The following is a 27371-nucleotide window of genomic DNA, read 5'->3' as shown; positions in this document are numbered from 1 at the left end:
AACATCTTCCTGGCCTTGTAGATTATTCCAGTCTCAATCAGATACCAACTTCCAAGGGTCACTTACCAAGGTCTGAGTGTCTTCTCGGACGCTCCTCTCACTATGTTGAGGTGAAGGGAAGCACTCACCATTCTCTCAAACCCACCACACTGAGAACTTTCTCCAAAAAATATTTTGCCTAATTTTCATCTTTTCCCCCAGTTGAATTCCTAGCCTTGCTTTAGAGAGTCTTGGGGTGGGTAATAGAGCAAGGGTGGCACGCACTTTTTTTTTCCTTTTAAAGGGCATGTGGAAGTTCCCAGGCTAGAGGTTGTATTGGAGCTGTAGCTGTCAGTCTACACCACAGCAACACTGGAACCAAGCCGCACCTGCAACCTATACCACAGCTTGTGACACCAGATCCTTAACCCACTGTACAAGGCCAGAGATTGAACCCCTGTCCTCACAGATACTATGTCATGTTCTTAACCCACTGAACCACACTGGGAATCCCTCACACCCCTCCTTGAAGTTGTGCCTTAGTGGGCCTTCTTTCACTTTGGAATGTAGACACACTGTGCTTATTTTTTGTTCTTGCTTCTTTCAGGGCCTTAGGTGAAATTGAAGCAAAGAAAGAAGGGAAGGGATAAAAAGCTTTATTTTAGTATTAATACAAAGAAGGGACCTAGGAGAATGATTGCCCTATCAATAAGCTTCTGACTCACTAGCTGGCATGTATATTTTGACTTACCTCCTTTCGGCATTAGCTTGCTTTTTTTCTTAATTCTTTAATTTTCATTAAAATTTTTATTATGCCATCAAATTCTGATCCATTGTGGGGGAAAAAAGGCACCAAAAATGAAATTTCATATAGATATTGAGGAAATGCTTTCACTATCGCTGCATCATGCGGAAGATCCCAAATATATATTTAATGTAACATTCATTTAAAGCAAAAAGATAGCTTTTCTATATCTGATTTGTAGGTCGAGATTATGAGAAGGATAAAGTCTGCAAGGAACTTGCCAGTCTGGGAAAAGATGACTTCACATCGTTGTAAGTATGAGGTATTCACTCACTCTCTTGATTACCTGGCCGTAAATGAAGTTTAGTGTGAGGGGACTTCAATTCAGCCTCAGAGGCTAAACTCATCTCTTAAGATTAAGAGGGTAAAGGACCAGGGCCAAAGTGGGCAGAGATGTCAGGCAAATGGAAGACATCCAAAGATTGAACTATTGTCACTATAGTCTAGAATTTGTCACAAATCTATTAATGAGTTCAGAGTATAAACATAGTTTCCTAAGGTGAATTAAAAGAAATGGGACTTGCTAGGACTCTGGCAAATAAAGACAACAAGATACAGAACAAGTTCATATAGGGAGCTTGAGAGAGAACACAACAGGAGACTAGTCTGATGGAACCACAGATCAAACTTTTACTGCTTTACAGGATTAAGCTAGGGTTGCCTAGAACAATGACTAAAGTCAACATTATGTGTTCATTGGTCAAAAGTATGACTGCAATATTCCATTTTTTAAAATACACACACTTCATATTAAAAAGTATGCCAATGTGAAAATCTAAAATTCTGCATTTCTTGACGTGTCTTTCCCCTCAGGTCGATGGTCCTATACAGCAGGAAATTTCCCAGTGGCACCTTTGAACAGATCAGTCATCTTGTGAATGAAGTTGTGTCCTTGACAGAAGCCTGCTGTGCTGAGGGGGCCGACCCTGACTGCTATGACAACAGGGTAGGGCTCTATGGTTGGCCATGTCTGTTCCATAGAAGGCAATCAAGATAGGCCCAAAGGTCATGGGGCAACCTTGGATAGCCACCCACCTACTCCAGGTTTGGGAGAAATATGAAGCCTATTGTCCTGGTGCCCAAGTTTACTCTAGCATAGTAAGTCAATTTTGCCCATTAGTTCTACAAGGTTCAAGTGGTAAAACTGGGGTGTATATGAATTTATGAACCTCTAGGAATAATTCTAATATATTCCATGTATCTTAGAAGCCTACTAATACCCACACCTGTATCATGCCACAACTGGTACCAGCTGCCCTAGAAAAATTTAGTATTGGTTTCAAATTATTTTGGAGTTCAAAAATCCCCCTATCCACACACACACCGTTCTGTATTTTCTCACTTAAGAGTATATATGCAGAAATTTAAAATGTTCGAATGACAGTTTTCACAATACAGACAACAGCTGAAAAAGATGAAACTGCAGGTGTTTCTAGCAATTTACTAATGGCATCGCTGGACCGAATGAAAATCACATTTATGTGCATCTTGATCAAGGACTCTACAGGCAAATGCCTTCCTGCTCAAGACTGCAGCAATTAGCCCGCAGAAACAATTCCCCAAAGATCCGATGAGAATATACTCTATGCCATGACTCTTACCCATTAATTGCTTTATCTGGCTCTAACCTATTTTCTAAGAATTGTATCATTTTCCCCTACCACGAACAACTCCACAAATGCATATTATTTCAACCCAATCTTCTGCACTATCTTAAACAAGCCAACTACCGACCATGAGCTAACAGAACACATTCTTATTTCCACTTTATTTTTACATATTTGCTAACCCATCCCTTGACCAGAGATGGGCTCCAGGATTGTTAGAGACAGGTCCTAAGAACAGAGACAGCATTGAAATTTTTTGCATAGCATCTTTTTTTCCCTCCTGCTATTTAAAGCACTTTTTCCAAATGTATTATTACTTTCTTTTTAAACCTCTTTTTTATTTGAAAGTAGATAATAGAAAAGGAAAAAATGGGAAAGCTGCCAGAGAAAGAAATGGGAAAATCTTCACTGAAAAGAGATAAGGATTAAAAAACTTGCTCAGGATTCCTAAGTTTCAAGAGGTTCATGGAAAGTAGGTGTAGAAGAGGGTAAGATGTTCACCTTTAGTTTACATGACCAATTCATCATATTGCTCTCCTTTTGATAGGAAAGATCAAAGTTTTGCCTTAAAAAGATAACTTGTAAAATAAGTTTAAAAGTGTCCACGGTATTTTTCCCATATAAATGCCAATTTTTTTTCTGTGATGACTACTTCCACTCTGCATTTTTATTCCAGACATCAAATTCTTTCCGAAAACATTTTGTTGCTACAACTGCTTTGGTGGTACTCTTTGGTCTGCCTACATGTATCAGTATATCAATGTTGAGGCAGTAAGTTAAGTTGTACCAGTGCTTTAACCTGTGATGCACTTGAGAATAAATCTTCAGCGCTTTGGGGAATAACAAATACAAAACCAAAACCAAAACCAACCAAACAAAAAAAACAGCTCCTCAGGTCTTATCTTTGATCTACTGAATAAGAATTTCTGCATTGTGTTGCCCAGGCATTTCTTATTTTTACTCACCTGATCCTCATGGAAAAGCAGGTTCAAGAACCACTGGGTAAGAGAATGCAAATCAATATGAAAGACCAAAGCAGTCAAGAACTGAGAATCCGTTCATTTAAGAAATGGAGGGGCAGGAGGCAGAGGGAGGTCTTCATTCTCAATGGAGTATTTCTAGCAGAATGCAAATGGGGGATCCTATCAAAAATCAATGGAGTTGTTTCAAATAACTTCCCTCATCCTCAGAGATGTTAACATCCCCTTGGAGAAGAAACACTGAGCTAGAGGATTAAACCTCTAATGGCTACACACACACACACACACACACACACACACACACTCGCCTTTTTTTTTGGCCTGCTCTGAATCATCTATTAACAGCTATTCTTTGCCTAGAACTAGAATTATGCAACTTGTCACAGACGGTTTGTTATTAAAGAGAATTTTAAAATTTAAGACTAAGAAGGTATACTAAATGGAGAATGGCAAGCCTGGAAAGTTGGATACCTTGGAATCTACTTGTTTTCCTTTTCTTTCTCTAGACTTCAGCACTGTCAGATAAGTCCTGTGAAAGCGACTCCCCATTCCCAGTACACCCAGGAACTGCTGAGTGCTGCACCAAAGAGGGCCTTGAAAAGAAACTCTGTATGGCTGCCCTGAAGCATCAGCCCCAAGAATTCCCTACCTACGTGGAGCCAACAAATGACGAGATCTGTGAGGCATTCAGGAAAGACCCCAAGGGCTTTGCCAATCAGTAAGCTGCTTTCATCCTACATAAAACTTCAGAGCATAAAACAGCAAACATGTCTAATCTAACCCCCCCCCTCCATAAACCCCTCTTACACCAAAACCTGGACCATGTCCGCTAACAAAAACGTGACTTTCACCCAAAACAGCCCATCTCTGTCTGAATATTATTGTAAAGGCCTTTCTCAGACAGAGAGGAAATCAACTTTCCCAAACGCCTCTTCTCTCATCCTAGTTCTAGTCCCTGAAGCAGAATCACTTGGGTCCCTATTCATTTGACATTTTCAAATATTTGATGGCAGCCATTGTGATTCCCCTTAAGTTAGGGATCCTTGTATACTCCAGCGGAGAGAATTTTATTGCTGTGCCCAAGTACTTAATTTCAAGTAGAGCTTAAGAAATAAACAGCTTTTCCCCTATTCCTATAGTACCTCCCTCAACTACAAGTAGTTGTGAGCATCACCCATGTTGTACCACATCAATGACCGTATCATTTTTACCTTCTCATTGTTTAACATTCATGAGGAGTTAGACTATATACTGATCCTTTACTCTTGGAAGATCATGAAAACAAGAAATGGCAAGAAAAATTTATTTATGATAGTAGAAAAAACATATACACACAGAAGTCAAAAGCAATGCCATTCAACTGGCTTTAGAAATATGAAAATCAAGGTCATGATTTTATACAAGTTGGTTGGCTTGCCCATCCCTGTAAATTTTCAGAGAAGATTCTTGCCCAAGGTCTCAAGTCCATTTAGACACTTAGGGGCTTATGCTCCTAAAAATTAAAGTGATTTCAACAAATAAGCAAACCTATACAGAGCAATTCAACAAATAAGCAAACCTATATAGAGCAACTGCCTGGAATAAACAAGTAAAGAAAGGTAAATCTATTACCTTCATTTAATTCTTTTCCATCAACATTAATTAGCGGCACTATAGGCTGACATGGCACATGGTAGACACAGAATGAATAAAGGGACAAAAGCAAAGGTAATCCACATGAAAGTTTAGGAAAAAACTTTTAATGAAAGTATTGATTAAAACTGACTACTATAACCCTTTCTCTAAATCCCTAGTGCTGTAGATAATAAAACTATGAATATGTATTTTTTGTCCAAGTACTTATGAAAAATTAGATTGTTTCCCATGAATGTTTTGACCAATCCTGCCATTTTCGCCCCACAGATTTATGTATGAATATTCCATTAATTATGGACAAGCTCCTCTGACACTTTTAGTCAGTTACACCAAGAGTTACCTCTCTATGGTAGGGTCCTGCTGTACTTCACCAAGCCCAACAGTATGCTTTTTAAAAGAGGTAGGTGTCATTTTATTACATAGTTATGTTTATTTTCTTCTTCTGTTAATGCCATTCCTTTAAAATAATGTTAGAAAGATTCAGATTTTGGAACCTATAAACGTTTTCTAAAATGCCTCTTTTGTAGTTTGTAAATTGGAAAAACATACATTCCACCTTTGGGGAAAAATATGAGTTTCTTTGGCCAGAATTCAGTTTTCTAGTCATCACAAGAGTCAGAATAGGAATTCCCATCGTGGCACAGTAGTTAATGAATCTGACTAGGAACCATGAGGTTGTGGGTTCTATCCCTGGCATTGCTTAGTGGGCTAAGGATCCGGCGTTGCCGTGAGCTGTGGTGTAGTTCGCAGACACAGCTCAGATCCCACGTTGCTGTGGCTCTGGCGTAGGCCGGTGGCTACAGCTCCCATTAGATCGTTAGCCTGGGAACCTCCATATGCCACCAAAGCGGCCCTAGATAAAGGCAAAAAGACAAAAAGACAAAAAAAAAAAAAAAAAAAAAAAAAAAAAGATTCAGAATGGTTTCTTTGCCCTTCCTGCACTTTCAATGACTCCTGACCATCTAATGAGATGCTCTCTTATTTATTTTCTAGAGACTTCAGCTTAAACATCTATCACTTCTCACCATTATGTCCAATAGACTCTGTTCACAATATGCTGCTTATGGGAAGGATAAATCAAGGCTCAGGTAATGATTAAACACCACTAGCATGTTTATCTGTTTTTATACTATCTATTCACAATATTCTCTAAGAATATATATTTTTTTTGCCCCACCCCCCCACTTTTTAAGGGCTGTACTCAGGCATATGGAGGTTCCTAGACTAGGGGTCGAATCTGAGCTATATCTGCTGGCCAGTGCCACAGCCACGTCAGATCTGAGCAGTGCCTGAGACGTACACCACAGCAACACTGAATCCTTAATCCACTGAGCAAGGCCAGGGATCGAACCCACCACCTCATAGTTCCTAGTTGGATTCATTTCTGCTGCGTCATGATGGGAACTCCTAAGAATATATTTATAATAAAAGACACAGACCATAGTGTTATGCTCCAATAATCCTCCAACATAGGGCCTGGTTATTTTTTCTCTTGACATAAAATATGAATAAAGAGGAATACTGTTGTAAAACACGATTTGCTTTTCATCAACTTTTTCCATGCTTACTTAGGAAGACTGGTGGAAGACTGGTAGAACCACTAGAAATTATTTCCTCCATATTCATATTAGTGTATATTACAAACATTTAAGCAAAACAGTCCTTTTTGGTTCATCACCCATGACTTGCTTTGCCCATTTTTTCCTTGGGGAATAAAACTTCCTGAAATCTTGTTGTATACTATATAGCACAAAGCTTCTTATCTCTTGAGCTTCATGAATTTATTATAAATTAATTTGTAGCCTTCCCTTTGATTTTGGTATGGCTATTGTTAATTTCCACACTATAACTTTGACAGGTTCTAGGTCTGTCTCTCCCATCTCTTCAGACATCTAGATTTGCCAGCTTCATATCTTTAGTATTTAGTCTAATTCCTTTAATTCTGACTCAAGATTTTTCCACTAACCTTATAAAAAAGAATTCATTCTGGCACCAGATTCTAAAGTTCCCCGATGAGTAGAGAAACTACCTTTTTAAGTCCTTTAAAAATAATCTTCCATTAGAACAACCCCAATCCTAAATGGCATTCTAGAGCTTCCCTTTAGTTTTCCTTTGGGATTATTTGCCGAGTAGAGCATAAAACCACCTATAAGCTATTATGTCTTAATCGCACATTTATATTTGTCTGGGAATTTATTCTAAGGAAACATCACAGTATGAGCAAAGATTTAGCTAAAAACATTTTTTAAACTATGAAAAACTTAGAGACTTCCTAAATATCACATCAGAGTGTGTTTACATCAATTAGGATATATCCATGAGAGAATGCCATATAGTTTGTTATAGTTATATTTATAAAAGAAAATGGAAATGGAAATAAAACGTTGCTAAAAGAAATAAAAAAAATACAAAGAAATAGACATTCCATGCTTATGGGCTGCAAGAAGTAACATTGTTGACATATCCATACTGTCCAAAGCAATCTACAGATTAAATACAATCCCTATCAATACCCTACTGGCATTTTTTTTTTTTTGCCAAAATAGAAAAAACATACTAAAATTCATGTGGAATGTCAAGAGACTCCATATAGCCAAAACAATCTTGAAAAAGAACAAAAGTTGGAGGTCTCACACTTTGATTTCAAAACATCTTAAAAAGCCAACAGTGATAAAGATACTGTGGTACTGGCATAAGAAGATATAACACCAATGGAATAAAATAGAACTCAGAAACAAACTCATATTTGGCCAAATCACCTTCCACAAGGATGTAGAGACTACACAATGTAGAAAGGACAGTTTCTTCAACAAATGGTGCTTGGAAAAAAATGCATTCACACTCACAAAAGAGTGAAGTTGAACCCTTACCTTACACCATATATTAAAATTAATTCAAAATAGATTAAAGACCTAAACTAAGACCTAAAATTATCAAACTCCTAGAAGAAAACTTGAGAAAGCTTCAGGACATTGGATTTGGCAATTTCTTGGAAATGACACCAAAAGCATAGGCAACAACAAAAATAGACATTAAAGGAAAACAACCAAGTGAAAAAGCAACCTATGGAATGGGAAAAAAAAAATGTTTACAAGTCATCTATCTAATAAGGGTTTAATATCTAGAATGTATATGGAACTTCTACTACTCAGAGTAACTTGACTAAAAATAGCTGAATAGACAGTACACCCCAAAAAGTGATTATGTAAATGGCAAATGAGCACATAGAAGGATGTCCAACATCATGAATAAGAGAAATGCAAATCAAAACCACAATGAAGAGTACCCTGGTGGTGCAGTAGGTTAAGTATCCAGTATTATCACTGCTGTGGCTGGGTTTGATCCCTGGCCCAGGAACATCCAGGTGCTGTAGACAGGGCCAAGTAAAACCAGAGGAGATATCATCTCACAGCCGTTAGGATAGTCAGTACCAAAAGAACACAAGATGAGTGTTGGCAAAGATATGGAGAAATTGGAATCCCTATGCACTACTGATGGGAACGCAAAATGATGCAGCCACTATGACAGTATGAAGGTTCTTCAAACATTTAAAAATTCAGTTGCCAAATTATCCAGCAATCTCATTTCCACATATATTTCCAGAGAAAGTCAAAGTGGAATCTTAAGGAGATATTTGCGCATCCGTGTTAACTGCAGCATTATTCACAATAGCCAGAGGTGGAAGCAACTTATATGTCCATTGACTGATAAATGGAAAGTATGGTATAAGCATATAATATATATATTTCATGCAGCCTTTAAAAACTTCCTGTTACATGCTACAACATGGATAAACACTGAGGATATTATGTTATGCAAAACAAGCAGTCACAGAACAACAAATACTGTATGATTTTACTCACATGGAATATCTAAAATAAAAGTCATTGAAACAGAAAGCAAAAAGGCAATTGCTTGCTAAGGAATGAGGGTGAAGCAGTGGAAAGGGGGGAGAATTTAATGGACATAGAGTGTCAATTTTGTAGGATAAATTTCTAGAGATCTGTTATATAAAAGTAAATATACTTGACATTACTGAACCATACATTTTAAAATGGTTGAGATGGCCAATTTTATGTGTTTTTTTGCCACAAGTTAAAAAGAATTTTATATATAACTTATTCGTGATATATTAAGTGAAAGGAGCAAATAGGTGAGTAGAATAGCAGAGCATAATATTTTAAAAATACCTTGTAAGACTCAAAATACTCAGGCTAATATACCAAAACATCAACATTTACATTAACTCTGTAGTCTAGGGCTGTAGGTCTTGATTATTCCTTTTATCTTTAATTTCTAAATGAAGATAGGAAAACTTTTTTAAAGACCATGAGAAGCCACCAAAACACAAAATTGCATAGACATTAGTGCTTTCTTTTTTATTGCTCTATTAGATCTAACATTTTAAAAGCATGCTTCAACTGTGTACATCTGGCCAGAGTAGAAGCTATGTATCAGAACTGAAAATATGAAAAGACTGGGAATGACTGAATTTTGAATAGTGACTTCTGCCCCCAAGATCCATTGCATAGCTGATGTGCTCTATGCAGCTGTTGAGGACAAAGAGTTGAAACTATGGTGTTATTCCTCCAAATTGTATTTGTTTCTAATGAAACCAGGACAACTGAGAATGTGGGTAAACTAACACTTCATTTTTAACTGTTCAGCCATCTCATAAAATTAGCCCAAAAAGTGCCTACTGCGAATTTGGAGGATGTTTTGCCACTGGCTGAAGATGTTGCCACAATCCTCTCCAAATGCTGTGACTCTGCCTCTGAGGACTGCATGGCCAAGGAGGTAAGAAAGTCATCACCCTCATGGGCCACATACTGAGTAGCAGGCACTCTCCTAAGCTGCTTTTTACATGCATTATCCCAATGAATCCTATGTAATTTAAATATAATGTTAACTTAGTTTTATAGACGATGAAACAGAAGGTTAGCAAGGATCAATAATCTGAAAGCACGCAAAGTCTATGCACAAGGACAAGATTCTGATTTGTGAGACCTCACTCCACCTGCACAGCTCAACACAGTATCCACTAGCCATATATGCTTAAGTTCAAGTTAATTCAACTTCATTTCTTCAGTAACACCAGCCACAATTCAAATGCTCAGTAATATTAGTACAGATAGAGATCGTTCATCATCACAAGTTCTATTGGACAACACTGCAGCCATTGTATTATTAAGAGTTTCTAATATCTTTATTATATCCATTTAAATTTTATAGCCATCAATTTGTTCACCTTTTTTAATTTGTATAATTATATAATCCTTTCAGGTAGATACAAATGTCAACTATTATTTTAAAGATCACTGTGAGTCTGTGGACCTCTTTTAGAAATACTTTATGTTACCTGGTCTTTTTCCATTAAGAAAATATGTCTGTGTCCTTAGGTATTTTTCTATAGCCTGACTTACAATAGTTAAGTAGGACTCCACCATAGACATCTATTGTTTATACTGAATTTATTTGCAAATAAATATACCATATTTTTATGTAACCAGTCCTCTTTTAGGATTTATGTTGTTTCAGTTTAATATGTTAAGCAATGCTGCCCTTCATAGCCTGATAATTATGGTTAAAGGGAAGACAGTTATTTTGAGAGTAAAGTCTTAGAAATCAGATTGTATACTTTTAAGGCTTTGAGTACATGTTAACAAATTTCCTTATGCAAACATTCTACCAACGTATTTTTTTTAAGAGCCTTCACACTGATTTTATCTACATTATGCCAGGGCTTGTCAGCCTAGGTACGCCTTCCTTATTTTTAATTAGGCCAACTAAGAAACTAACAGTGTACAAACTCACAATTGCTTTTGTAGCTGCCCGAATACACAGTAAAAATCTGTGACAACTTATCCTCAAAGAACTCTAAGTTTACGGACTGTTGTCAAGAAAAAACACCCATGGACATTTTTATATGCACTTACTTCATGCCAGCTGCCCCAAGACCTGAGCTTCCAGATGTCAAGTTGCCCACAAACAAAGATGTGTGTGATAAAGGAAACCCCAAAGTCCTGGATCAGTAAGTCATGTTGATCTAATTAATATTCACTGGCATTATTGATATTCACTGGCATTAAGTGACAGATTAAAATGGAAGGAAATGTTAAGTCTTTATCGGTTTTCTTCCCACTAAAACTAAAATACACAAGTTGTGTGCACTGAGCTGCATATACTATAAGTATGCGCCTACCCACAGTATAAAAATATTTCTCAATTAACATACCTGAAAAAATTACCAGTATTCAGAGTGAATTTAGGCTGAATTTGGACTGAAATTAATGTACCTTTGTTTAAATACTCATTGTTTTTATAAATGCATAAAGAATGGGATGAGCAATGAATGGATTTATACTAACTACTTTCACAGAAAAGCCACTTGAGGTACTACCTGATGCTTTACATAGGGTCCATTGTATTGCACAAATGACAGTTCTATATGTGCTTGAAGTAGATCTGTTTATACATAAATATTTGTGTTTATGTAGTACACATAGAATTTTAATTTAGTCAAGTTAACTAGTCATAATAGTTGCAAAGCATTTATTAATAACTTGTGTTTCAATGAGCATATTGATTCTCACTTAAAGTCTGTTGATTTGGAGTCAGTTGTAGTTAAACCTTTTATTTTTAATGAAGCCTAGTGTTCTGCCATAATAATAGACATCAAATTTCAAAATGTGACATGCATACACAAATCTACTTATGTGAAAGAGCGTTATCTCCTTTCTCTCTCATGCCAGGTATATATTTGAACTGAGTAGGAAGACCCACATTCCAGAAGTATTCCTCAGTAAAATACTTGAGCCAACCCTGAAAAGCCTTGATGAATGCTGCCACTCTGAAGACTCTACCGCCTGTTTTAAAGCTAAGGTACAATTTGCTACATTTTCTTTATCAGCCTCGGTATTGATCAAGGCTTGACAACAGCAGCTCATGGGCCAAATGTGGCCTGGTGCCTGTCATCTAAGAATGGTCTTACATTTTTAAGTGATCTAAAAATATTATTTCATTACACATGAAAACTATGTCAAGCTCCAACTTCAGGGCTCAAAGTTTCATTGGAACACAGTCCCACTCATTGTGTATGGCTGCTTTTGTGCCATCATAACAGGTGAATCGTTACAACAGAGTGTATAGCACTTACAAAGCCCAAAATTTTTACTATCTGCCTTGTATAGAAATGTTAGCCAATATCTGATGTATGTAGAGAATAAATACTCATATTGATAAATTGCATGGAATTCTGATTTAATGCCTCCCTGAAAAGTGTTTTAAGAAAAATAGTTATGTAATTATTATTATTTTTTTTTAATGCAGGGCCCTCAATTTAAGAAGGAACTATCTTCTTTCATTGAAAAGGGACAAGAACTATGTGCGGATTATTCAGAAAATACATTTACTGAGTACAAGAAAAAGTAAGGGACTTATTCTGGCTGTTTCTTCCAAATTAATCAACAAAGTAGCCCAGCAGTGTGGTTTGAAGCATAGTTGAAGACTTAAGATGTGCTAAATGAGGAATAAAAAGAGGAGATGCAATTAAGAGTTTTAAAGAGTAGTCAATCTAGTATCTAAGAAAAAAATGAGCTCTATTTTGAGGGAAAAAAAAGTCATGTATATCCACCAAGAGATCGATTAGAACACAGCCACAAAAAATATAAATGATAAAATCCACAGGAATTTGATTCAAAAAAGATAAATTTAGCCCATAATCAACATTCTTGCCATAAAATTATCTATAGATGTCACATAACTGAGAAACTAAAAAAACTGCTGAAAAATATTAACTTCATAGTGTATTATCTAAGAAGACAGCCCAAACTTTCAAATATAGTATCACCTAGCACCAGCAGGTATTCTTTATAAGTTAAAAACAGAATTGTTAATCAATAATGTACAATACTCATTTTTCTCCAATACTCATTTTTCTCAAGTTGAAGAAGGAAGCATTTCTTTATAAATGGATATTAACACTAATAGGCCACAATAACGAAAGTTTTACTAGCTTCCAGAAAATATCTGTTGATAAGATCATGTCATTCCCAACTTCATTAATTTCTTAGATCCATTTCAGATCATCTTGCACAACATAGATCTCAAGTCAGTACAAATGGAACTCCATAAAAAACCTTTCTAAAGAATCCCAAAGTAGGACACCTTCTTCAGTGACTCTTTGTGAAGTCTACTGTAACAAAGCTCAAAAAGGAAAACTATGAAAGCTTGAAGTTCAAGAAGGTTATCTCCCAGTTACCAGGAAATTGTATAATTAATATTATGGAGACAGTATATAGTACAATGTTGCAGATAATGCAAGAGTAAGTTCTCAGCCAATGGTTTCAAACTCTAGTGTTATATGGGTCAATTGAGTGATAATTTATATCATCTCTATACATTAAAATCTTAATGCATTAGAACTGATAAAGGGCTTTGAAAGTTGAGAAGATTGAAGTAGTGTAGGTATTTAAAATCCACACACATGGAGGTAACATTGTGGCTCAGTGGTGACGAATCCAAATAGTACCCATAAGGATGTGGGTTCCATCTCTGCCCTTGCTCAGTGGGTTAAGGATTCAGCATTGTTATGAGCTGTGGCTTAGGCCAGCAGCCTCAGCTCCCATTTGACCCCTGACCTGGAAACTTCCATATGCCATGGGTGCAGCCTGGGGGTGGGGGAGGGGGGAGGGAAGAGATAAACACACACAAAAAAACTAGCAAACAGAAAAATCCCACACATCCCCTTTCTCTGTCTTCTGAGTTCTTTCTGGTCTGACTTGCTTTCCTTCCCAGCTGGGACCAACTCTCTCAGTAATGCTTTAGTAAGTAAGCTAGTCTCTCTCATCCTCTCATCTTTTTTTAGCATCCACCTTGCTAATCCCAACTCCAGAGAAGTTTGGGTCTCTACTACTTCCCAATGGGCACTGCTGGGCCAGCAAGTATGTCTCAGAGAAAGTCATAAAATCAGGCTGAGTTATCTGTCATGAGGTTAGAGAGCCACCAGTATCACAGACCATTCCAGCTGGGAGAGAATCAGGAGAATTCAATCCTGGCACCACCTGGACACTAAGATGAAATGTTAGTTAATCTTGTTTGTGGAGCTGCAAACAAGAACCGAAGTCTCTGACCTTGTTTGCATTTTCCGGCACAGATAGTTGAGAAGTAGGCGAACTGAGGGGGAAGGTATATAAAATATCAGAGAAAATACAAAGTTTTGCAAGGGAAGTATTCTTTGAAGGGTTTGAAATACAGAACTGGAGAGAAGATGAAAGGAAAATAGAGGAGGAAGTCCCCCGTGTTGACTGATGTATGGAGCAAATGAAAGGAAAGAGGCTGGAATTCAAGTTCGATTCACTTCCATGGTCTAAAGAGACATAGATTTCACTTTCTAATCTCAAACTGAGGCACACACACAAAAAAAAAATCATTCCATAGCTAAGAGTTTTCTTAAGAAGGGCAATGATTTTTTGTTTGTTGCAAGGTATTTGAAGTAGCTGTCATTTTGCAGTAGACGTGTTTATAAAATACACTGAATAAAACCTTACACAAAATTGACCTTTCAGACTGGCAGAGCGACTAAGAGGAAAATGGCCTGACGCCACAGAGACAGAACTCGAAGAGCTGGTTAAGAAGCGCTCAGACTTTGCCTCCAAGTGCTGTTCCATAAACTCACCTCCCCTCTACTGTGATTCAGAGGTAAGAAGATGGAACCATCTACTTATCAATGCATAGTATAGAGAACTTAGATTTACTCATTTGTTACTGATTGCCTGTCCTATTCATGGGCAAATGTTTTCTTGCCCTTTTTAGATGCAGTGAACCCATTTGTTCACAGCTCCACTTGACTCATCATTCTCCAGCAGTCATTTTGCTGTTTAGAATAGTGTCTCTCTCTCTCTCTCTCACACACACACACACACACACACACACACACACACACACACACACACCCAAGATAAATATTTCATTTCACTTTCTGGCTAATTTGAGGATATTAGTGACAATTCCAAGAATTTTGATGTCTCACCCATTCTATGCTGGAATATAAGGCAGAGTTAAGAACAACTCGATGCTGTAGCAAAATAGTTTCTTCTTTAGCTCACCTCTTTCTAAAGCTCATGATATTAAGTTGTACTCCTTTCGACTGGATCGTGCTATTGTTATGTTGTCATAGGATGGGAAAGAAGCAGTTATGATCCATTTTTGACCCTTCATTTTTGTGTTTTTACATCAAGATAACTTAATTATAGTGTAAAAGTTAAAACTAGTTAAGTCAATGATTTAACACCAATTAGAAGTCATTTTCTATAAGCTACAGAATTTTAAGAATTTACATGAATTTGTGTCACTTTAAACCATGGAAGCAGTGAAGCTTGGTTTCATTTTAGTATTTTGTTTTTCTATTCCATTTCTACTATTCTATTACAGCACATTTGAAAATGTCTAATAACTTAAAAAAAAAAAACTCATGAAATTTCTGTGTTAGAAGGAAACCATAAGGTCATTTAGTGTGATTTTTCACTCAAGTCTTTCCATAGATCAATCAGCCTCTATTTAAATGTTTGTAGTCAATTTACTTTCTCCCAGAGGTAACTATTTTACTACTGGGTAGCTTCATTTATGAAAACATTTTTGTGAACCATGATATTCCCTCAATTTCTACTGAATGTAGTCAGGCTTTCTTTACCAACTAGAAAACATCTTTATTTCATTCTCAATAGAGGCTATTTTATATGAGGCTTTTAAAAAGTTAGACTGAAAATTTTTGTTTGCTATATAAGTCATGGATTATGATGCCTACCAATTCTCTTACTATTTAGTGAAGTTTTATGCTTTGTCTTGCATTATGCCTCCAAATTAACTCAGGATTTTAATATTTTAGTGAGATTTTTTTTTCGCCATGTAGCACCTAATAAAGTCTTACATCTAACAAATTGAAGTATGTCCCATTGTCCATTTTTCTTCTTTATACCCTTGGAAATTATGATTTCTCCTCCAATTTCAACCTATGCATGCCAGTCCCAAACCTATTTGCCAACGTTGTAACAATTTGTAAAGAATTCCACATAAAGAATAAAATAAAAGCCTATTCTTTAAATTCTGCTGAGAAATAGACCATGTTCATTTTTCATTAAAATCCTCAACAAATGAGATTCTACACAGAAACAGAAAAACTTGTATTAAGATATTTTGGTCATTATCAGTGTTGAAACATCTAGCATAAAGCAAATAGAGTAGTTCCCTCCTTTACTACCAAGTGGCTTTGTGTAACATAACAGCTAGATTTAGGTTGCCCTCCCCAAAAGAAAAAAAAAAAAAGTCACCTATCTAGAAGGTGTTTTCTACTAGCAGAATTTGCTCTCAGGCTCTCATTCTGTCATTAAGGGAAGAAAAAGTCTACTTTTTTTTTTTTTTTTTTTAACATTCTGTCAAAAATACCACCTTTGTAATCCATCCCCAGTCCCTTTATCCATTCATCCACATATACACATTTTGTTTTTGGCTTTTGGCCGGGAGTTGGTGGGATGGTATTGGTGCACTATGCAGAAGTTCCTGAGCCAGGGATCAACCCACACCACAGCAGTGACAATGCCAGATTCTTAACTACCAGGCCGCCAGGGAACTCCCACATTTTCCTTTTTGACCTTGTACAAGACAAACTGAGCTTTATGCATGACACACTTGCCTCCTTCCAGCAAGCCTCTTCCTTTTCACCTCTGATTTGCTTTTCAGTGTATTTTTCATTATAACATACTGCCATTTGAAAACTTGATCTTCAACAACATGAAAATGCAGTTTTATAATGTTCTATTTTCTTGCTTTATAACCAGTAAATTTATAACAGTGCTGCTGCTGAGCAGTCAAACCTTCAGTAATTTCTAAAGAAGAGGGAGATGAATGGAGTTGAGATACTCATGAACATTTGATTGAAATCCTCTGGAGTTAGACCCTCTGGTGTTTGTTAGCCTTTCTGAGTGTCTTTCTGCATTAGTTCTCTAGTGAGGTAAGCAAGCTCACCTCTGCTTTCGGACCTCAGGTTAGGACAAAATCTGTTAGAATAGCATCCATTTCAGTTCTCAGTGCTAGGTGTGAATATTTGTCCCATTTACCCACTGCATGCACTGTCAAGTCATTTATATCCAGGGATCCAGCTTTACCTGCCATCCTCAATACACTTGGCACAGTCACTCAAAGAGTAGTAGAAGGGACCTCTGAACCATGCTAATTCAGCCCTGTTCATTACAGAGTAATCTACCCCTACCCTCCCTCACCCTGGTGTCAAAATGCCCAGGAAATAGAGTAATCAGTGTTAATTTTCTTCTGGTTTTACCATGGCACTCAGAACTGGTTTATTATTATTGTTATTATTCCATAGAGCCTATTGACTGCAGAAGAACTTACGGTTGCAAAATTAGATTAGATTTTTTTTTTTTTTTGTCTCCATCATTCAGACAGGGCATACGTATTCATTCTTCTGAAAAAACTCATGACTCTGTTATCCCTAAGATGTCCCAACAGAGTGCTAGTGGGCATCAATTAGGATTTTCCAAAGTTTTCAGAAAGCCACTGTTATACACTGGGAGTTGATCATTAAAATTTCGAAAAACAGTCAAATGCCAAAGGCCAAGAGAAGCTGGGCCAAGAAGAAACTCTTTTTCATCCTGTCCCTTCTTATACACACACACACACTCTCTCTCTCTCTCATACTTCAGGAAAAACTTCCTTACATCTTTCAGTATAAGTAGATTTTATGATCTTCAATGTCATTTATTAAGCCTTTAGTATTTATTAAACAGAATAATAGTTTTACATGTATTTGCGAAATGATCTAAAACAATTTTAACTGTTTAATTTTAAATTTAATATAGGGACCATTTTAATTCCCCTTTTGCAGATGGATTGAGATACACAGAGGTTATATGATGTTAGGGGAATCATGAGTTTATTTCATATGGGTCTGTTACTCTCATGCCATGTCACTGTCAGACTTCAGTGCTAAGTTAGCTAATAATGACAAATAGCAATACCAGAAGACTATATTTTGACAGAAAATCCCAAATTGTTAAAACAGCAAAAATGATAACAGGTCAATAGTATTACTCTGAATTCCATTCATCCCACTTCCTTGAAATCTTTTTTCATTAAACTCTTTTGTTTGAACAATCACTTCTTAATGGTTCTAATATATATTCACCTCCTGATCTTAAGATACTTTAGACACTACTCCATAACTCCTTTTCTTTCTTGTCCCCTTATAGCCAATTTTTTCTTTTTCCTTTTTTTAGGGTCACACCCACTACCTATGGAAATTCCCAGGGTAGGGGTTGAATCAGAGCTGCAGCTGCAGGCCTACACCACGGCCACAGCAATGCCGGATCCTTAACTCATTGAGTGAGGCCAAGGATCAAACCCACATCCTTGTGGATGCTAGTCGGGGTTTGTTACCACCGAGCAGCAATAGGAACTCCACAGTCAAGATTCTTGAAAGAACAGAATATACTCTCATTTCTCACATCTCCTACTAATTCCTCTACCTGTTGCAGTATGCCTCCTGATAGTACCATACCACTAATGACAGAGTCACACCAAAATCTTCTTGCTAAATCTAATAAACATTTTTCAATCCTTATCTTAGCAGCCCTTGCTGCAAAACACTTAACAACCTTAAGTTTATTCTTCTTAAAGCAACTTTGTCATCTGTATTATTACATTCTACCTTTTGTTCTTCTATGATTCTTCCCCTCTCACTCTTTCATATTATTTTTATTATCCCCTAAATTTCTATGTTTTCTAGAGTTTTTCCTTGATCTTTTTCACTTTCCATAACATTACATTTTCCCTAAGTGTTTGCATCCGTGGATACACCTTTAACCTTCAGACCTCTACCTCCAGCCAGGATCTCTGCCCTCAGCACAAAGACTTTTATCCAGTTGACCAGGGGGTTCTCTTGTCATGCAAGAAATTCCAACTCAACATACCTAAAGTCTTCCCCTTAAAACCTTCTCTTTTCTTATTTCCCGAGTTTATAAACATCACCACCATTCACCCATTATCCAAAATGGAAACAGTGACCCATGATTTCTTCTTTTCTATATACATTCACCTAAATTCCAAATCTTATCAATTCTAACTCCTCAACCTCTCAGTAGATACCTGTCTTCTACATAATCAGTACTTAAATTTAGGCAGCCTTCTACTCGGATTACAACCTCCCAAGCTGATCTCCCATCTCCAGTCTTACCCCTCCCCCCCACTTCACACCTAATCCTGTCTCCACTGAGGGCAAAATAACCTTGTAAAGCCCCAAACAGGCTAACACTCTAACTGTTCTCGATTACTTCTAAATTTAAGTCCAGTTCATTTTTCTTATTTGTTGTTTTAATCAAAGAATGTGGACCCTTTGATAATTACTTCTGGTTTCTTAAACTATTTACAGTTGTTTAAGTACATTAAACTCACTCTTACTTCCAGGCTTTTGTACATAACATCCCAGATGGCCCTATCTGTATTCTATAACCTGGCTAAATCTTTTATCAAGCTTTAAGATTCAATTTAGACATCACCTCCCCTGGGAATCCTTCCCTGGCACTCAAGCTCTTCGATTATTCCTAATATTCTGTTCACACCCAATAATTGGCACATAGTAATTTTTGTCATTTTTTTCCTTGTCTATTTGTGCTGGAACACTGTAAACACTTCAAGGGCAGGGATAGTATAAAAAAATAAATGCGAAGGATGATCAATAAAAAGTTCAACATAAAACTGCATTTGCTAAGAATCTTTTCCTCCAAATAAGACTAAAATTGTTTACACCTTCTGCATGATCTACTAGTCTGCAAACAAAATACTTCATAATTCAAATGACTTTTTTTCTTTCAGATTGATGCTGAAATGAATACCCTATAGTCCTGCTGCATGTGTATCATTTTAGGTAAGTAGTTTTTAAAAGGCAGCAAAAGAATTCAGGTTTGTACAATGTTTTTTTAAAATCATAATGGGAAGGAGACTTTTTTCCAAGGTATCTATTCTACCTATTATCTAGTCAAACTCATTTTTGAGATTTTAATATTAAGCATATGGCAACATCAAGGAGCTTATACAAGTATTACCCAACCAACTTCTGATATATTTAGGACTAGAATCCATATCCACGGCCTGGTACCATATCCATCATAACTTCACATCTAAGTAACAACTGCATAGAGATCATTTCAATATTTTTTTGGGGGGGGGTGCTTTTCAGGGCTGCATTTGTGGCATATGGATGTTCCCAGGCTAGGGGTCAATCAAAGCTACAGCTGCTGGTCTACAACACAGCCTCAGCAACATCAGATCTGAGCCATGTCTGTGACCTACACCACAGCTCATAGCAATGCCAGATCCTTAACCCACTGATCGAGGCCAGGGACTGAACCCACAACCTCACGGTTCAGATATGTTTCCCTTGTGCCACGATGGGAACTCCACGTTTCAAGAATTTTGATGCATTCAATAGATAAAAACAAAATGTGTAAAGATAGACTCCATCAAGTCTTAAACACAGCAGAATTCACAGGAGAAAAAAAAAGGCATTCCTCAAATTAGTATTATTATTTTTTGCCTTTTTTTTTTTTTTTTAGGGCCACACTCACGCCATATGGAGGTTCCCAGGCTAGGGGTTGAGTCAGAGCTCCAGCTGCCAGCCTACACCAGAGCCACAGCAATGCCAGATTCGAGCTGCATCTGCAACCTACACCATAGCTCAGGGCAACACCAGATCCTTAACCCCCTGAGCGAGGCCAGGGATCAAACCCGCAGTCTCATGGTTCCTAGTCGGATTCCTTTCCACTGAGCCACAAGGAGAACCCCGAGGCATTCCTCAAATTAAATCACTGCTGAAATGTTATCACTTTCTTTGATATTGCATTTTTGCCCATTTTAAAATGTCTGATGAAGATGTTAAAGGTATAAAATATTTCAGACATTCCTCTCTTTTTAAACTGAAGGTGACTTCAACTCTGCACATTTATTCAAAAATTCTCTCCAGACTTAATTGTATTTTAAGAGATACTGCCAAGATTTTTTTAATGATGTTTTTAGATTTTTTTAAATTATGGTTTTGGTTTATCTCAGATATTAATTGAACTGAGGCCTTTCAATGATATAAAGTTTTAATTTTGCCAACTTACTGACTTTCCCCAAAATGATCTGTCAGCAAAAGCCATTGACTAATGACATTAAATCATTTCACCATATTTAAGCTTTCAACTATCAACCATCTGAATCATGAGAAAGAGTAAAGAAAATTGACATTCTAAGAGACAGTACAATGGGAGTGATCAAAGAAACTCATTTTGGGAACCACCCAATTGGGATTAGAATTCCCCACCCCACCCCCATGTATCTATGTTTGTGAACTTGAGCAAGTTGCTTGCACTCCCAAAAGCTCAGTTTCCTTTTTTGGGTGAAGAAAATCCTAATATATACTGCTCAGCATCGTAGGAATGATTATAATATGATACACAGGAAATTCCCAGAAAGTAGCAGCAATCATACTAGCAAAGTCCTAAAGGGAAAGAAAGTAAGTTCACTGAATAATTTCTGGGGGGAAAAAATGCTAAAAGCCATACCTGCAACTCATTTGTTATAGCAATTATTCCTTGATTAAAAAATTAAAAGCCAGAGTTCGCACTGTAGCAACAGTGGGTTAAGAATCCAACTTCTGTGGCTCAAGTTGCTGCAGAGGCACCGGTTCAATCTCCAGCCCAGGCAGTGTGTTAAGGACCCAGCATTGCCACAGCTGCAGCTCAGATTCAACCCCTGGTGGGGAAGCTTCCGTATGCCACAGGTATGGCCATAAAATTTTTAAAAAAGTTAAAAGCCAAGTTACTTGATTGTAAATATTCTAGAGTTATAAATAGTGTGTGGTCTCTGTTGCTGCTGAAATGATCCTTTCTCCTCGTTTAAATTAATCCAGTCTCCCTTTCTCAATCTACATGTAATCACTACTGAGTTAAAACCCGAATATACAACAGTTACCTCACCTCCCACCCTCCAAGGTATCTCTAGCTTTAATAAGATTCAGGGTTGTTTGGAAAGCTATGTGATAACTTCAACCTTGGGTTTGTTTTCACTGGCTTATACTGTTCTCTAGGAACTCAGTGCATTTTCTTGGTGTCTTATGTATACTCATATTCTTTCAGTCTCTGGAAGCTGAAAGAATGTGAATATATTGAAAAAGAGGGTATTTTAAGAAAAGGAGAGGTGACATTATTTTGATGGATTAAGAGTTTTTTTTAACCTAACAACTTTCAGAAATACTTTTAATGCTAATTAAGTCAACAGGTAAACAGTTTTTTTTCTTTTAGTGACTATTAATGAAGATTCCTCTGGTTCTAATCATTAACTTCATGCTCTACAGCAAGTTTTTTTTGTCTCTCTCATATAAGTCAATTATTTTTTCTATGGCCTTAATCAGTCCTTCAATTTCTGCATCACTCAATTGTTTGGCCATTGAAACATTTTGATCCTCTGGAAGAGAGCCCCCCAAAAAATCACTCTCATAATCCTTCCATGTGCGTCAACAACATGTATTGATTCTTTTGAACTTGATTTTATGCACTGCCTATTTATTATAGTCACTATCTGCAATTATAAAGGGTTGTTATATCAGAAGCGGTTATGTGGCTTTGAAAGAGCAAAGTATACCTTGCCCATGAGGCTGTGGGCATGGGACACCTGACATCTAGAAATAATGACGCCACAACCTAAAAATTCTAGGTTTCCAGAACACAGCCAGCAGATTGTGGTTCCTGGGAGAATTCTGTTGTTTTTAAGACAGCCCTGTTTTCACTCGATTATCAGCAGCATTGCCCCCCCCCCAACAAGGGTCCAAGTTGTGAGCTGCTTTGAATCCAGCACTTGTTCCCCCACCCTCATTATCCAGCCTTTTCTTCATATTTTACTCTAGAATATATCCATTTTCTTCTATGATTTTTCTTACTATAACAGTTATGCTCCAGATGACAGAAGGGGCATGTTATTTAATGTGATGCAGTTCCTAAAATTATTAAACCAACTTTGGCTGGCTAGGTATTGTTCAGTGAAACCTTACCCCTCTTTAGGGATTTGAACAGCTTGTTGAAGCTGAAGCTTTTGTCTCAAGGAATTCCCATCCTTAGGAACACATGCAATTCATGTTTTCCACTCAACAAGTCTTAATAAACTTGAGTTGTCATCTTGACAGTTACTGGTCCCTTTGACCAATTTCTTCTAGCCCCCGAACTGACTGTGGCCACAGAGGTATGTCCCATCAGTGGGGGAATTTCTGTCTCTTAATAAATCCCACACAGCCAGTTCTCTTTTTCCTGCAGCATTGGAAATGATTCATGTTCCTTGGGTTGCTAACAGATAGAGGCGTTGGCTCTCACTGGAGAATCGGGTTGGATGGAAGCTACTATTAGAAACAGATGGGGGAAATGTAGAGTCCCACCTCATCCTCACCCCAAAGCATTGACTCAGTGAGGACAATGAAGGATGGCATTTCTTGTACCGTGCAAACAGAATTATGATAAACTTTGTGGTAGTGTCTTATAAAAGAAGAGGGGCAAGACATATGCCTCATCACCAAGCAGTAGGTGACTTGATAAAAACCCACACTGCATTACTGAAATAAGTACCAAACCCTTAGCTCAGTCGTATGACTGAGGGGCCTCCTATGCATTTGCTTGCTTGCTGCCTCCTTTATTTGTATGTGTGCGTGTGTGGCTCTGGTGGCAATTATTCAGACTCATAGATCATAAAGTTACATACAGCATTAGATCCAAGGGGGGAAAAAAAAAAGCTGTGTAATATACTTTGGCATAACTGCGATGGCTTTATATTCAGATCTTGGAAATTTCTTACATTTTTTTATACTGGATCTATCAGGTGGGCCATAGTGGATAGGTGGTTTATACCAGACAGGTCTATCTTTATACAGAAAAACATGACCTTAGATGAAACTGCTGAGCTGGATGATGATTGTTGCCCATTAGCTCTGTTGTTCTAACATTTATTTCTGTTATTCTCACAGATTGTTCTAGAGCTGGAACCTCCCTGGGAATGACATTGGACAGCCTAACCTGAGCAAAACCAGATACTCCCTGCTTATTATCAGTTACAGTATCCTGATATGATGATGAGTGTAACAATTTGTCATAAAATAAATTGAAATATAATGCAAACCATAAACGCTATTGAGCATGATGTTACAATGTTTTAATCTTCAGCACCATTCCTGTGACCTTGACAAAGACACTATGGGAGGCAGCCCCTACTTTTTTCTAGATCTCTCTGTGACCTTCTCAAAGATTCAGAGGATTAAGCATCCACTCTGCAATTCCCAACACCCTGAGCTCCATTGCTTCTCAGGCTTACTACATACTATTAAGGAAAGTTAACAGCCTTCCACCAGCAATAGCCTGGAATAGCTCACTTCTTAAAAGACAAAATCTGTTTTTAATTAAAGGAAAAGGAACCTCCTGAGGGTACTGTCCTACTCCCAGCTGCAGGTTATATGGAATTAGGTAGTATCTGCCTTGCAAAAATAAAATCTTTGTGGCCTGAATAAGTTTACTGTTACTAAAGAGGATTCCTCAGAGCAATTTATTGAGTCAAAGTTCTAAAAACAATGATTCTACCTTAATTCAATTTACCATATATGTACTGCATGATATTCTTTCTAAATGCTTGCTTTGCCCAGGGAAACTGAAGGTGTTCTAACTCAACAGATTTTGCTTTGAAAGATTATATTTTCAGAGTAAATACCGCTCTGAAAGCAATATAAGCTGAAAAAAACCTTCTATACTTATAGTTAACTCTTTCGAGGGATTGGAATTCATCTCATGGTAGATGTAGAGTGTTATGGTAGAGATTAAACATATTTTATAGCCAGTACAACTGGAGTCATAGAATCTTAAAGGGACCAGGGATGCTTTGGGTTGCTAAGTCCAACAATGAACATTTCCTTAATGAAGCCTGGGTCAGGGGCCCAAGGCTGCCAAGAACTGGGAAATCAAACACCTGTCCCTTGCAGCTTCTTCCCACGAAAATCCCAAAAAGGGAACTTAACTCCAAATAGGAAAGTTCTTTAGAGGACGCCATGAAGTAGAAGAGCAACAACCTCCTTACTACATAGGTAGCACCGTTATTATTATTATTATTATTATTGTAGTTGAGTTACAGTACTATGACAATTTCTGCTGTACTGCATAGGGACCCAGCCATGCATATATACATATATACCCATGCATTCTTTTCCTCATACTATCTTCCATTATGTTCCATCCCTGCAGACTGGATATAGTTCCCTGTGCTGTACAGTAAGGCCTCTTTGCTTATCCTTTCTCAAATATGGCACAACTGAACCTAGCTACAAAACAGAAACAGACTCAGAAACAGAGAAAACAGACTTGCGGTTGCTGCGGTGGGGGTTTGGGGGATGAATGGGGAGTTTGGGGTTGGTAGATTAATTTTAGATTTTGCAAAGTTCTATTTTCACTTCCAAAATCCCCTTACTAAAGCTTCAAAACCACCTCTGAGAAGCTAAGTATCATTGATAAAAATAGGAGGGGAACACAACTCTGTAAAAGTGGGTAAGTGGCCCAAGCTAGCAGACTTAGGGAAGGACAAAGACTCAGCTGTCACCTCCAGCAGTGCCACACTAGACCCAAGGACATTTAACATGTGCTCCCCAATCAAATTCGTCTCAGAATCATAATATGGTATGAGTCCATTGAAGAGTCATAAGGTAAATTTCCACCTAAATTTAACCACAGACTTCTTTTCCTTTAGAATTCTTGCTCTGTGAAATTAATTAAAAAAAAAAAAAAAAAAAAAAAAACTGCTCTGCTCCGTCTTTGAGAGGCTACAAGTTGTTCACCAACTACTTACAAACTTGTCCATCTGGGTCAAGCATTTTTATGCCTGGCCAGGTAGAACAAGGTGTTTTTTGTCACTAAGTATTCAATAAATATGACAAAATTGGTTGAAGTGGTTCAACCTGGATATAGCATTGTTCCCCCTGGATATATTTTCCAACAAACTGAATACCCTCCACCACTTTTTTAATATTAAGAATCACTGACCCAAATATTCCCATCATTCTAGTACAAGTCTTAATTTTAGGTTTTCCTTGTATAATTATGCCTGCATTTATTCCATTTTGTAGGAAACAGAGAGCTTTTGAGACAAGATTGCCAACATTTATGGCTACTTCCCAAGTGCTTCCCAACATTAAAGAAATGCTTTTGAATTTCCACTTACTGTCTACCGGTTAACATCTATTTTATAAGCAGTTTTCAGTCTTGGATCCCTTACAAGTGACCTTCCTTCAAAAACACTGGTCCTCACAAGAGAAACAAACAAAATGATACTTTGTTTCTAAAAATGGAATTTCCAAACTGTATCAGTCAGGGTTCTCCAAGGAAAAGAAGCAAATAGGAAATAGAGAGATTAATTATTAAAATTTGCTTACACAGTGGTGGAGCTGGCGTGTCTGAAGTCCGAAAACTCAAAGAGCCTCCACGTTGAAGTGAGCTTCTCTTGGAAACCTGACTTTTCCCTTTTAAGGCCTTTGACTGATTGGCCGAAGCCCACGCACGTCATCAAGGCTAATCGTCTTTACTTAAAGTCAGCTGGTGGTAGATGTTAATCACCTCTACAAATTACCCATAAAAGCATCCAGACTAATGTTTGACTAAACGAATAGGCATCATAGCCTAGCCAAGTTGACACCTAAAATTGTAACCATCACACGAACCTTTTTCTTTTCCTTGTCCTTTACAAGGTATAAAGTCTTCCAAGTGGCAATACTAGCATCCTGCATTTTCCTGGATGCCTACGTCATCCCATAGGTGGTTCTTAAACCATGCCCTGGGAACCAGCACCTTAAATGGTCCGCAAAGGATTAGTGTATTACTACCTCACTTGGAAATTCTTGAAAAACGAAGCTTCTTTTTGTGGAGATTTAAATTTTAAAACATAAGGGGAAAACATAATCACCTTCATAGTTGAATTATTTCCATTCAGTGATAAATAGCTAGAAATAAACAGAAGTTTGTCTCATTTGTGCACTTCTCCCAACCACAGAAGTCTCACCTCTATCCAACCTGGAGAGCAGTGGTTCTCAAGCCTGGCTACATATTAGAATCATCTGAAGAATTTTGGGGTCGGGGGAGAAAAATGCCCAGGACACCCTCTCTGAGATGTGAATTTAATCAGTCTTAATAGAAGCTGCTGTGTGGTGGAGGCTGCAAATCACTGTCCCAGAAGGGTTGCACCCTCACCCCAGTTAGAAAAAGACTCCAAGATCAACCAGTTAAGCACCTGTTGGAATACTGA

At 37.4% G+C, this 27371-nt stretch overlaps 1 protein-coding gene across 2 annotated transcripts in view; it reads left to right on the top strand.

The window, feature by feature from the left end:
* The window catches only part of GC (GC vitamin D binding protein), a 33835-nt gene extending 9614 nt beyond the window's left edge, over positions 1-24221 (top strand). Inside the window, exons 2-13 of one of the 2 annotated variants that reach the window (XR_014812662.1) lie at positions 966-1035; positions 1598-1730; positions 3878-4089; positions 5274-5406; positions 6000-6094; positions 9674-9803; positions 10835-11037; positions 11759-11888; positions 12336-12433; positions 14573-14705; positions 19890-20652; positions 21801-24221. Coding sequence is in view for 1 of the 2 variants with exons in the window: in XM_003356971.5 (XP_003357019.1) it covers positions 966-1035; positions 1598-1730; positions 3878-4089; positions 5274-5406; positions 6000-6094; positions 9674-9803; positions 10835-11037; positions 11759-11888; positions 12336-12433; positions 14573-14705; positions 19890-19916 (1364 nt within the window). In the remaining variant the exon portion in view is untranslated. The remainder of the gene's footprint in view (positions 1-965; positions 1036-1597; positions 1731-3877; positions 4090-5273; positions 5407-5999; positions 6095-9673; positions 9804-10834; positions 11038-11758; positions 11889-12335; positions 12434-14572; positions 14706-19889; positions 20653-21800) is intronic. The other variant, XM_003356971.5, reaches the window with a different exon arrangement.
* The last annotated feature ends 3150 nt before the right edge of the window (positions 24222-27371 follow it).

This window comes from Sus scrofa, chromosome 8 (genome assembly GCF_054392235.1).
Source record: "Sus scrofa isolate SSC_HxYL_T2T_F1_AM1 chromosome 8, Sscrofa_HxYL_maternal_Yorkshire_Landrace_v2.0, whole genome shotgun sequence".
In the NCBI taxonomy this organism is placed as follows: domain Eukaryota; kingdom Metazoa; phylum Chordata; class Mammalia; order Artiodactyla; family Suidae; genus Sus; species Sus scrofa.
Note: the sequence above shows the minus strand (reverse complement) of the source record. Positions and strands in the feature narration are given on the sequence as shown.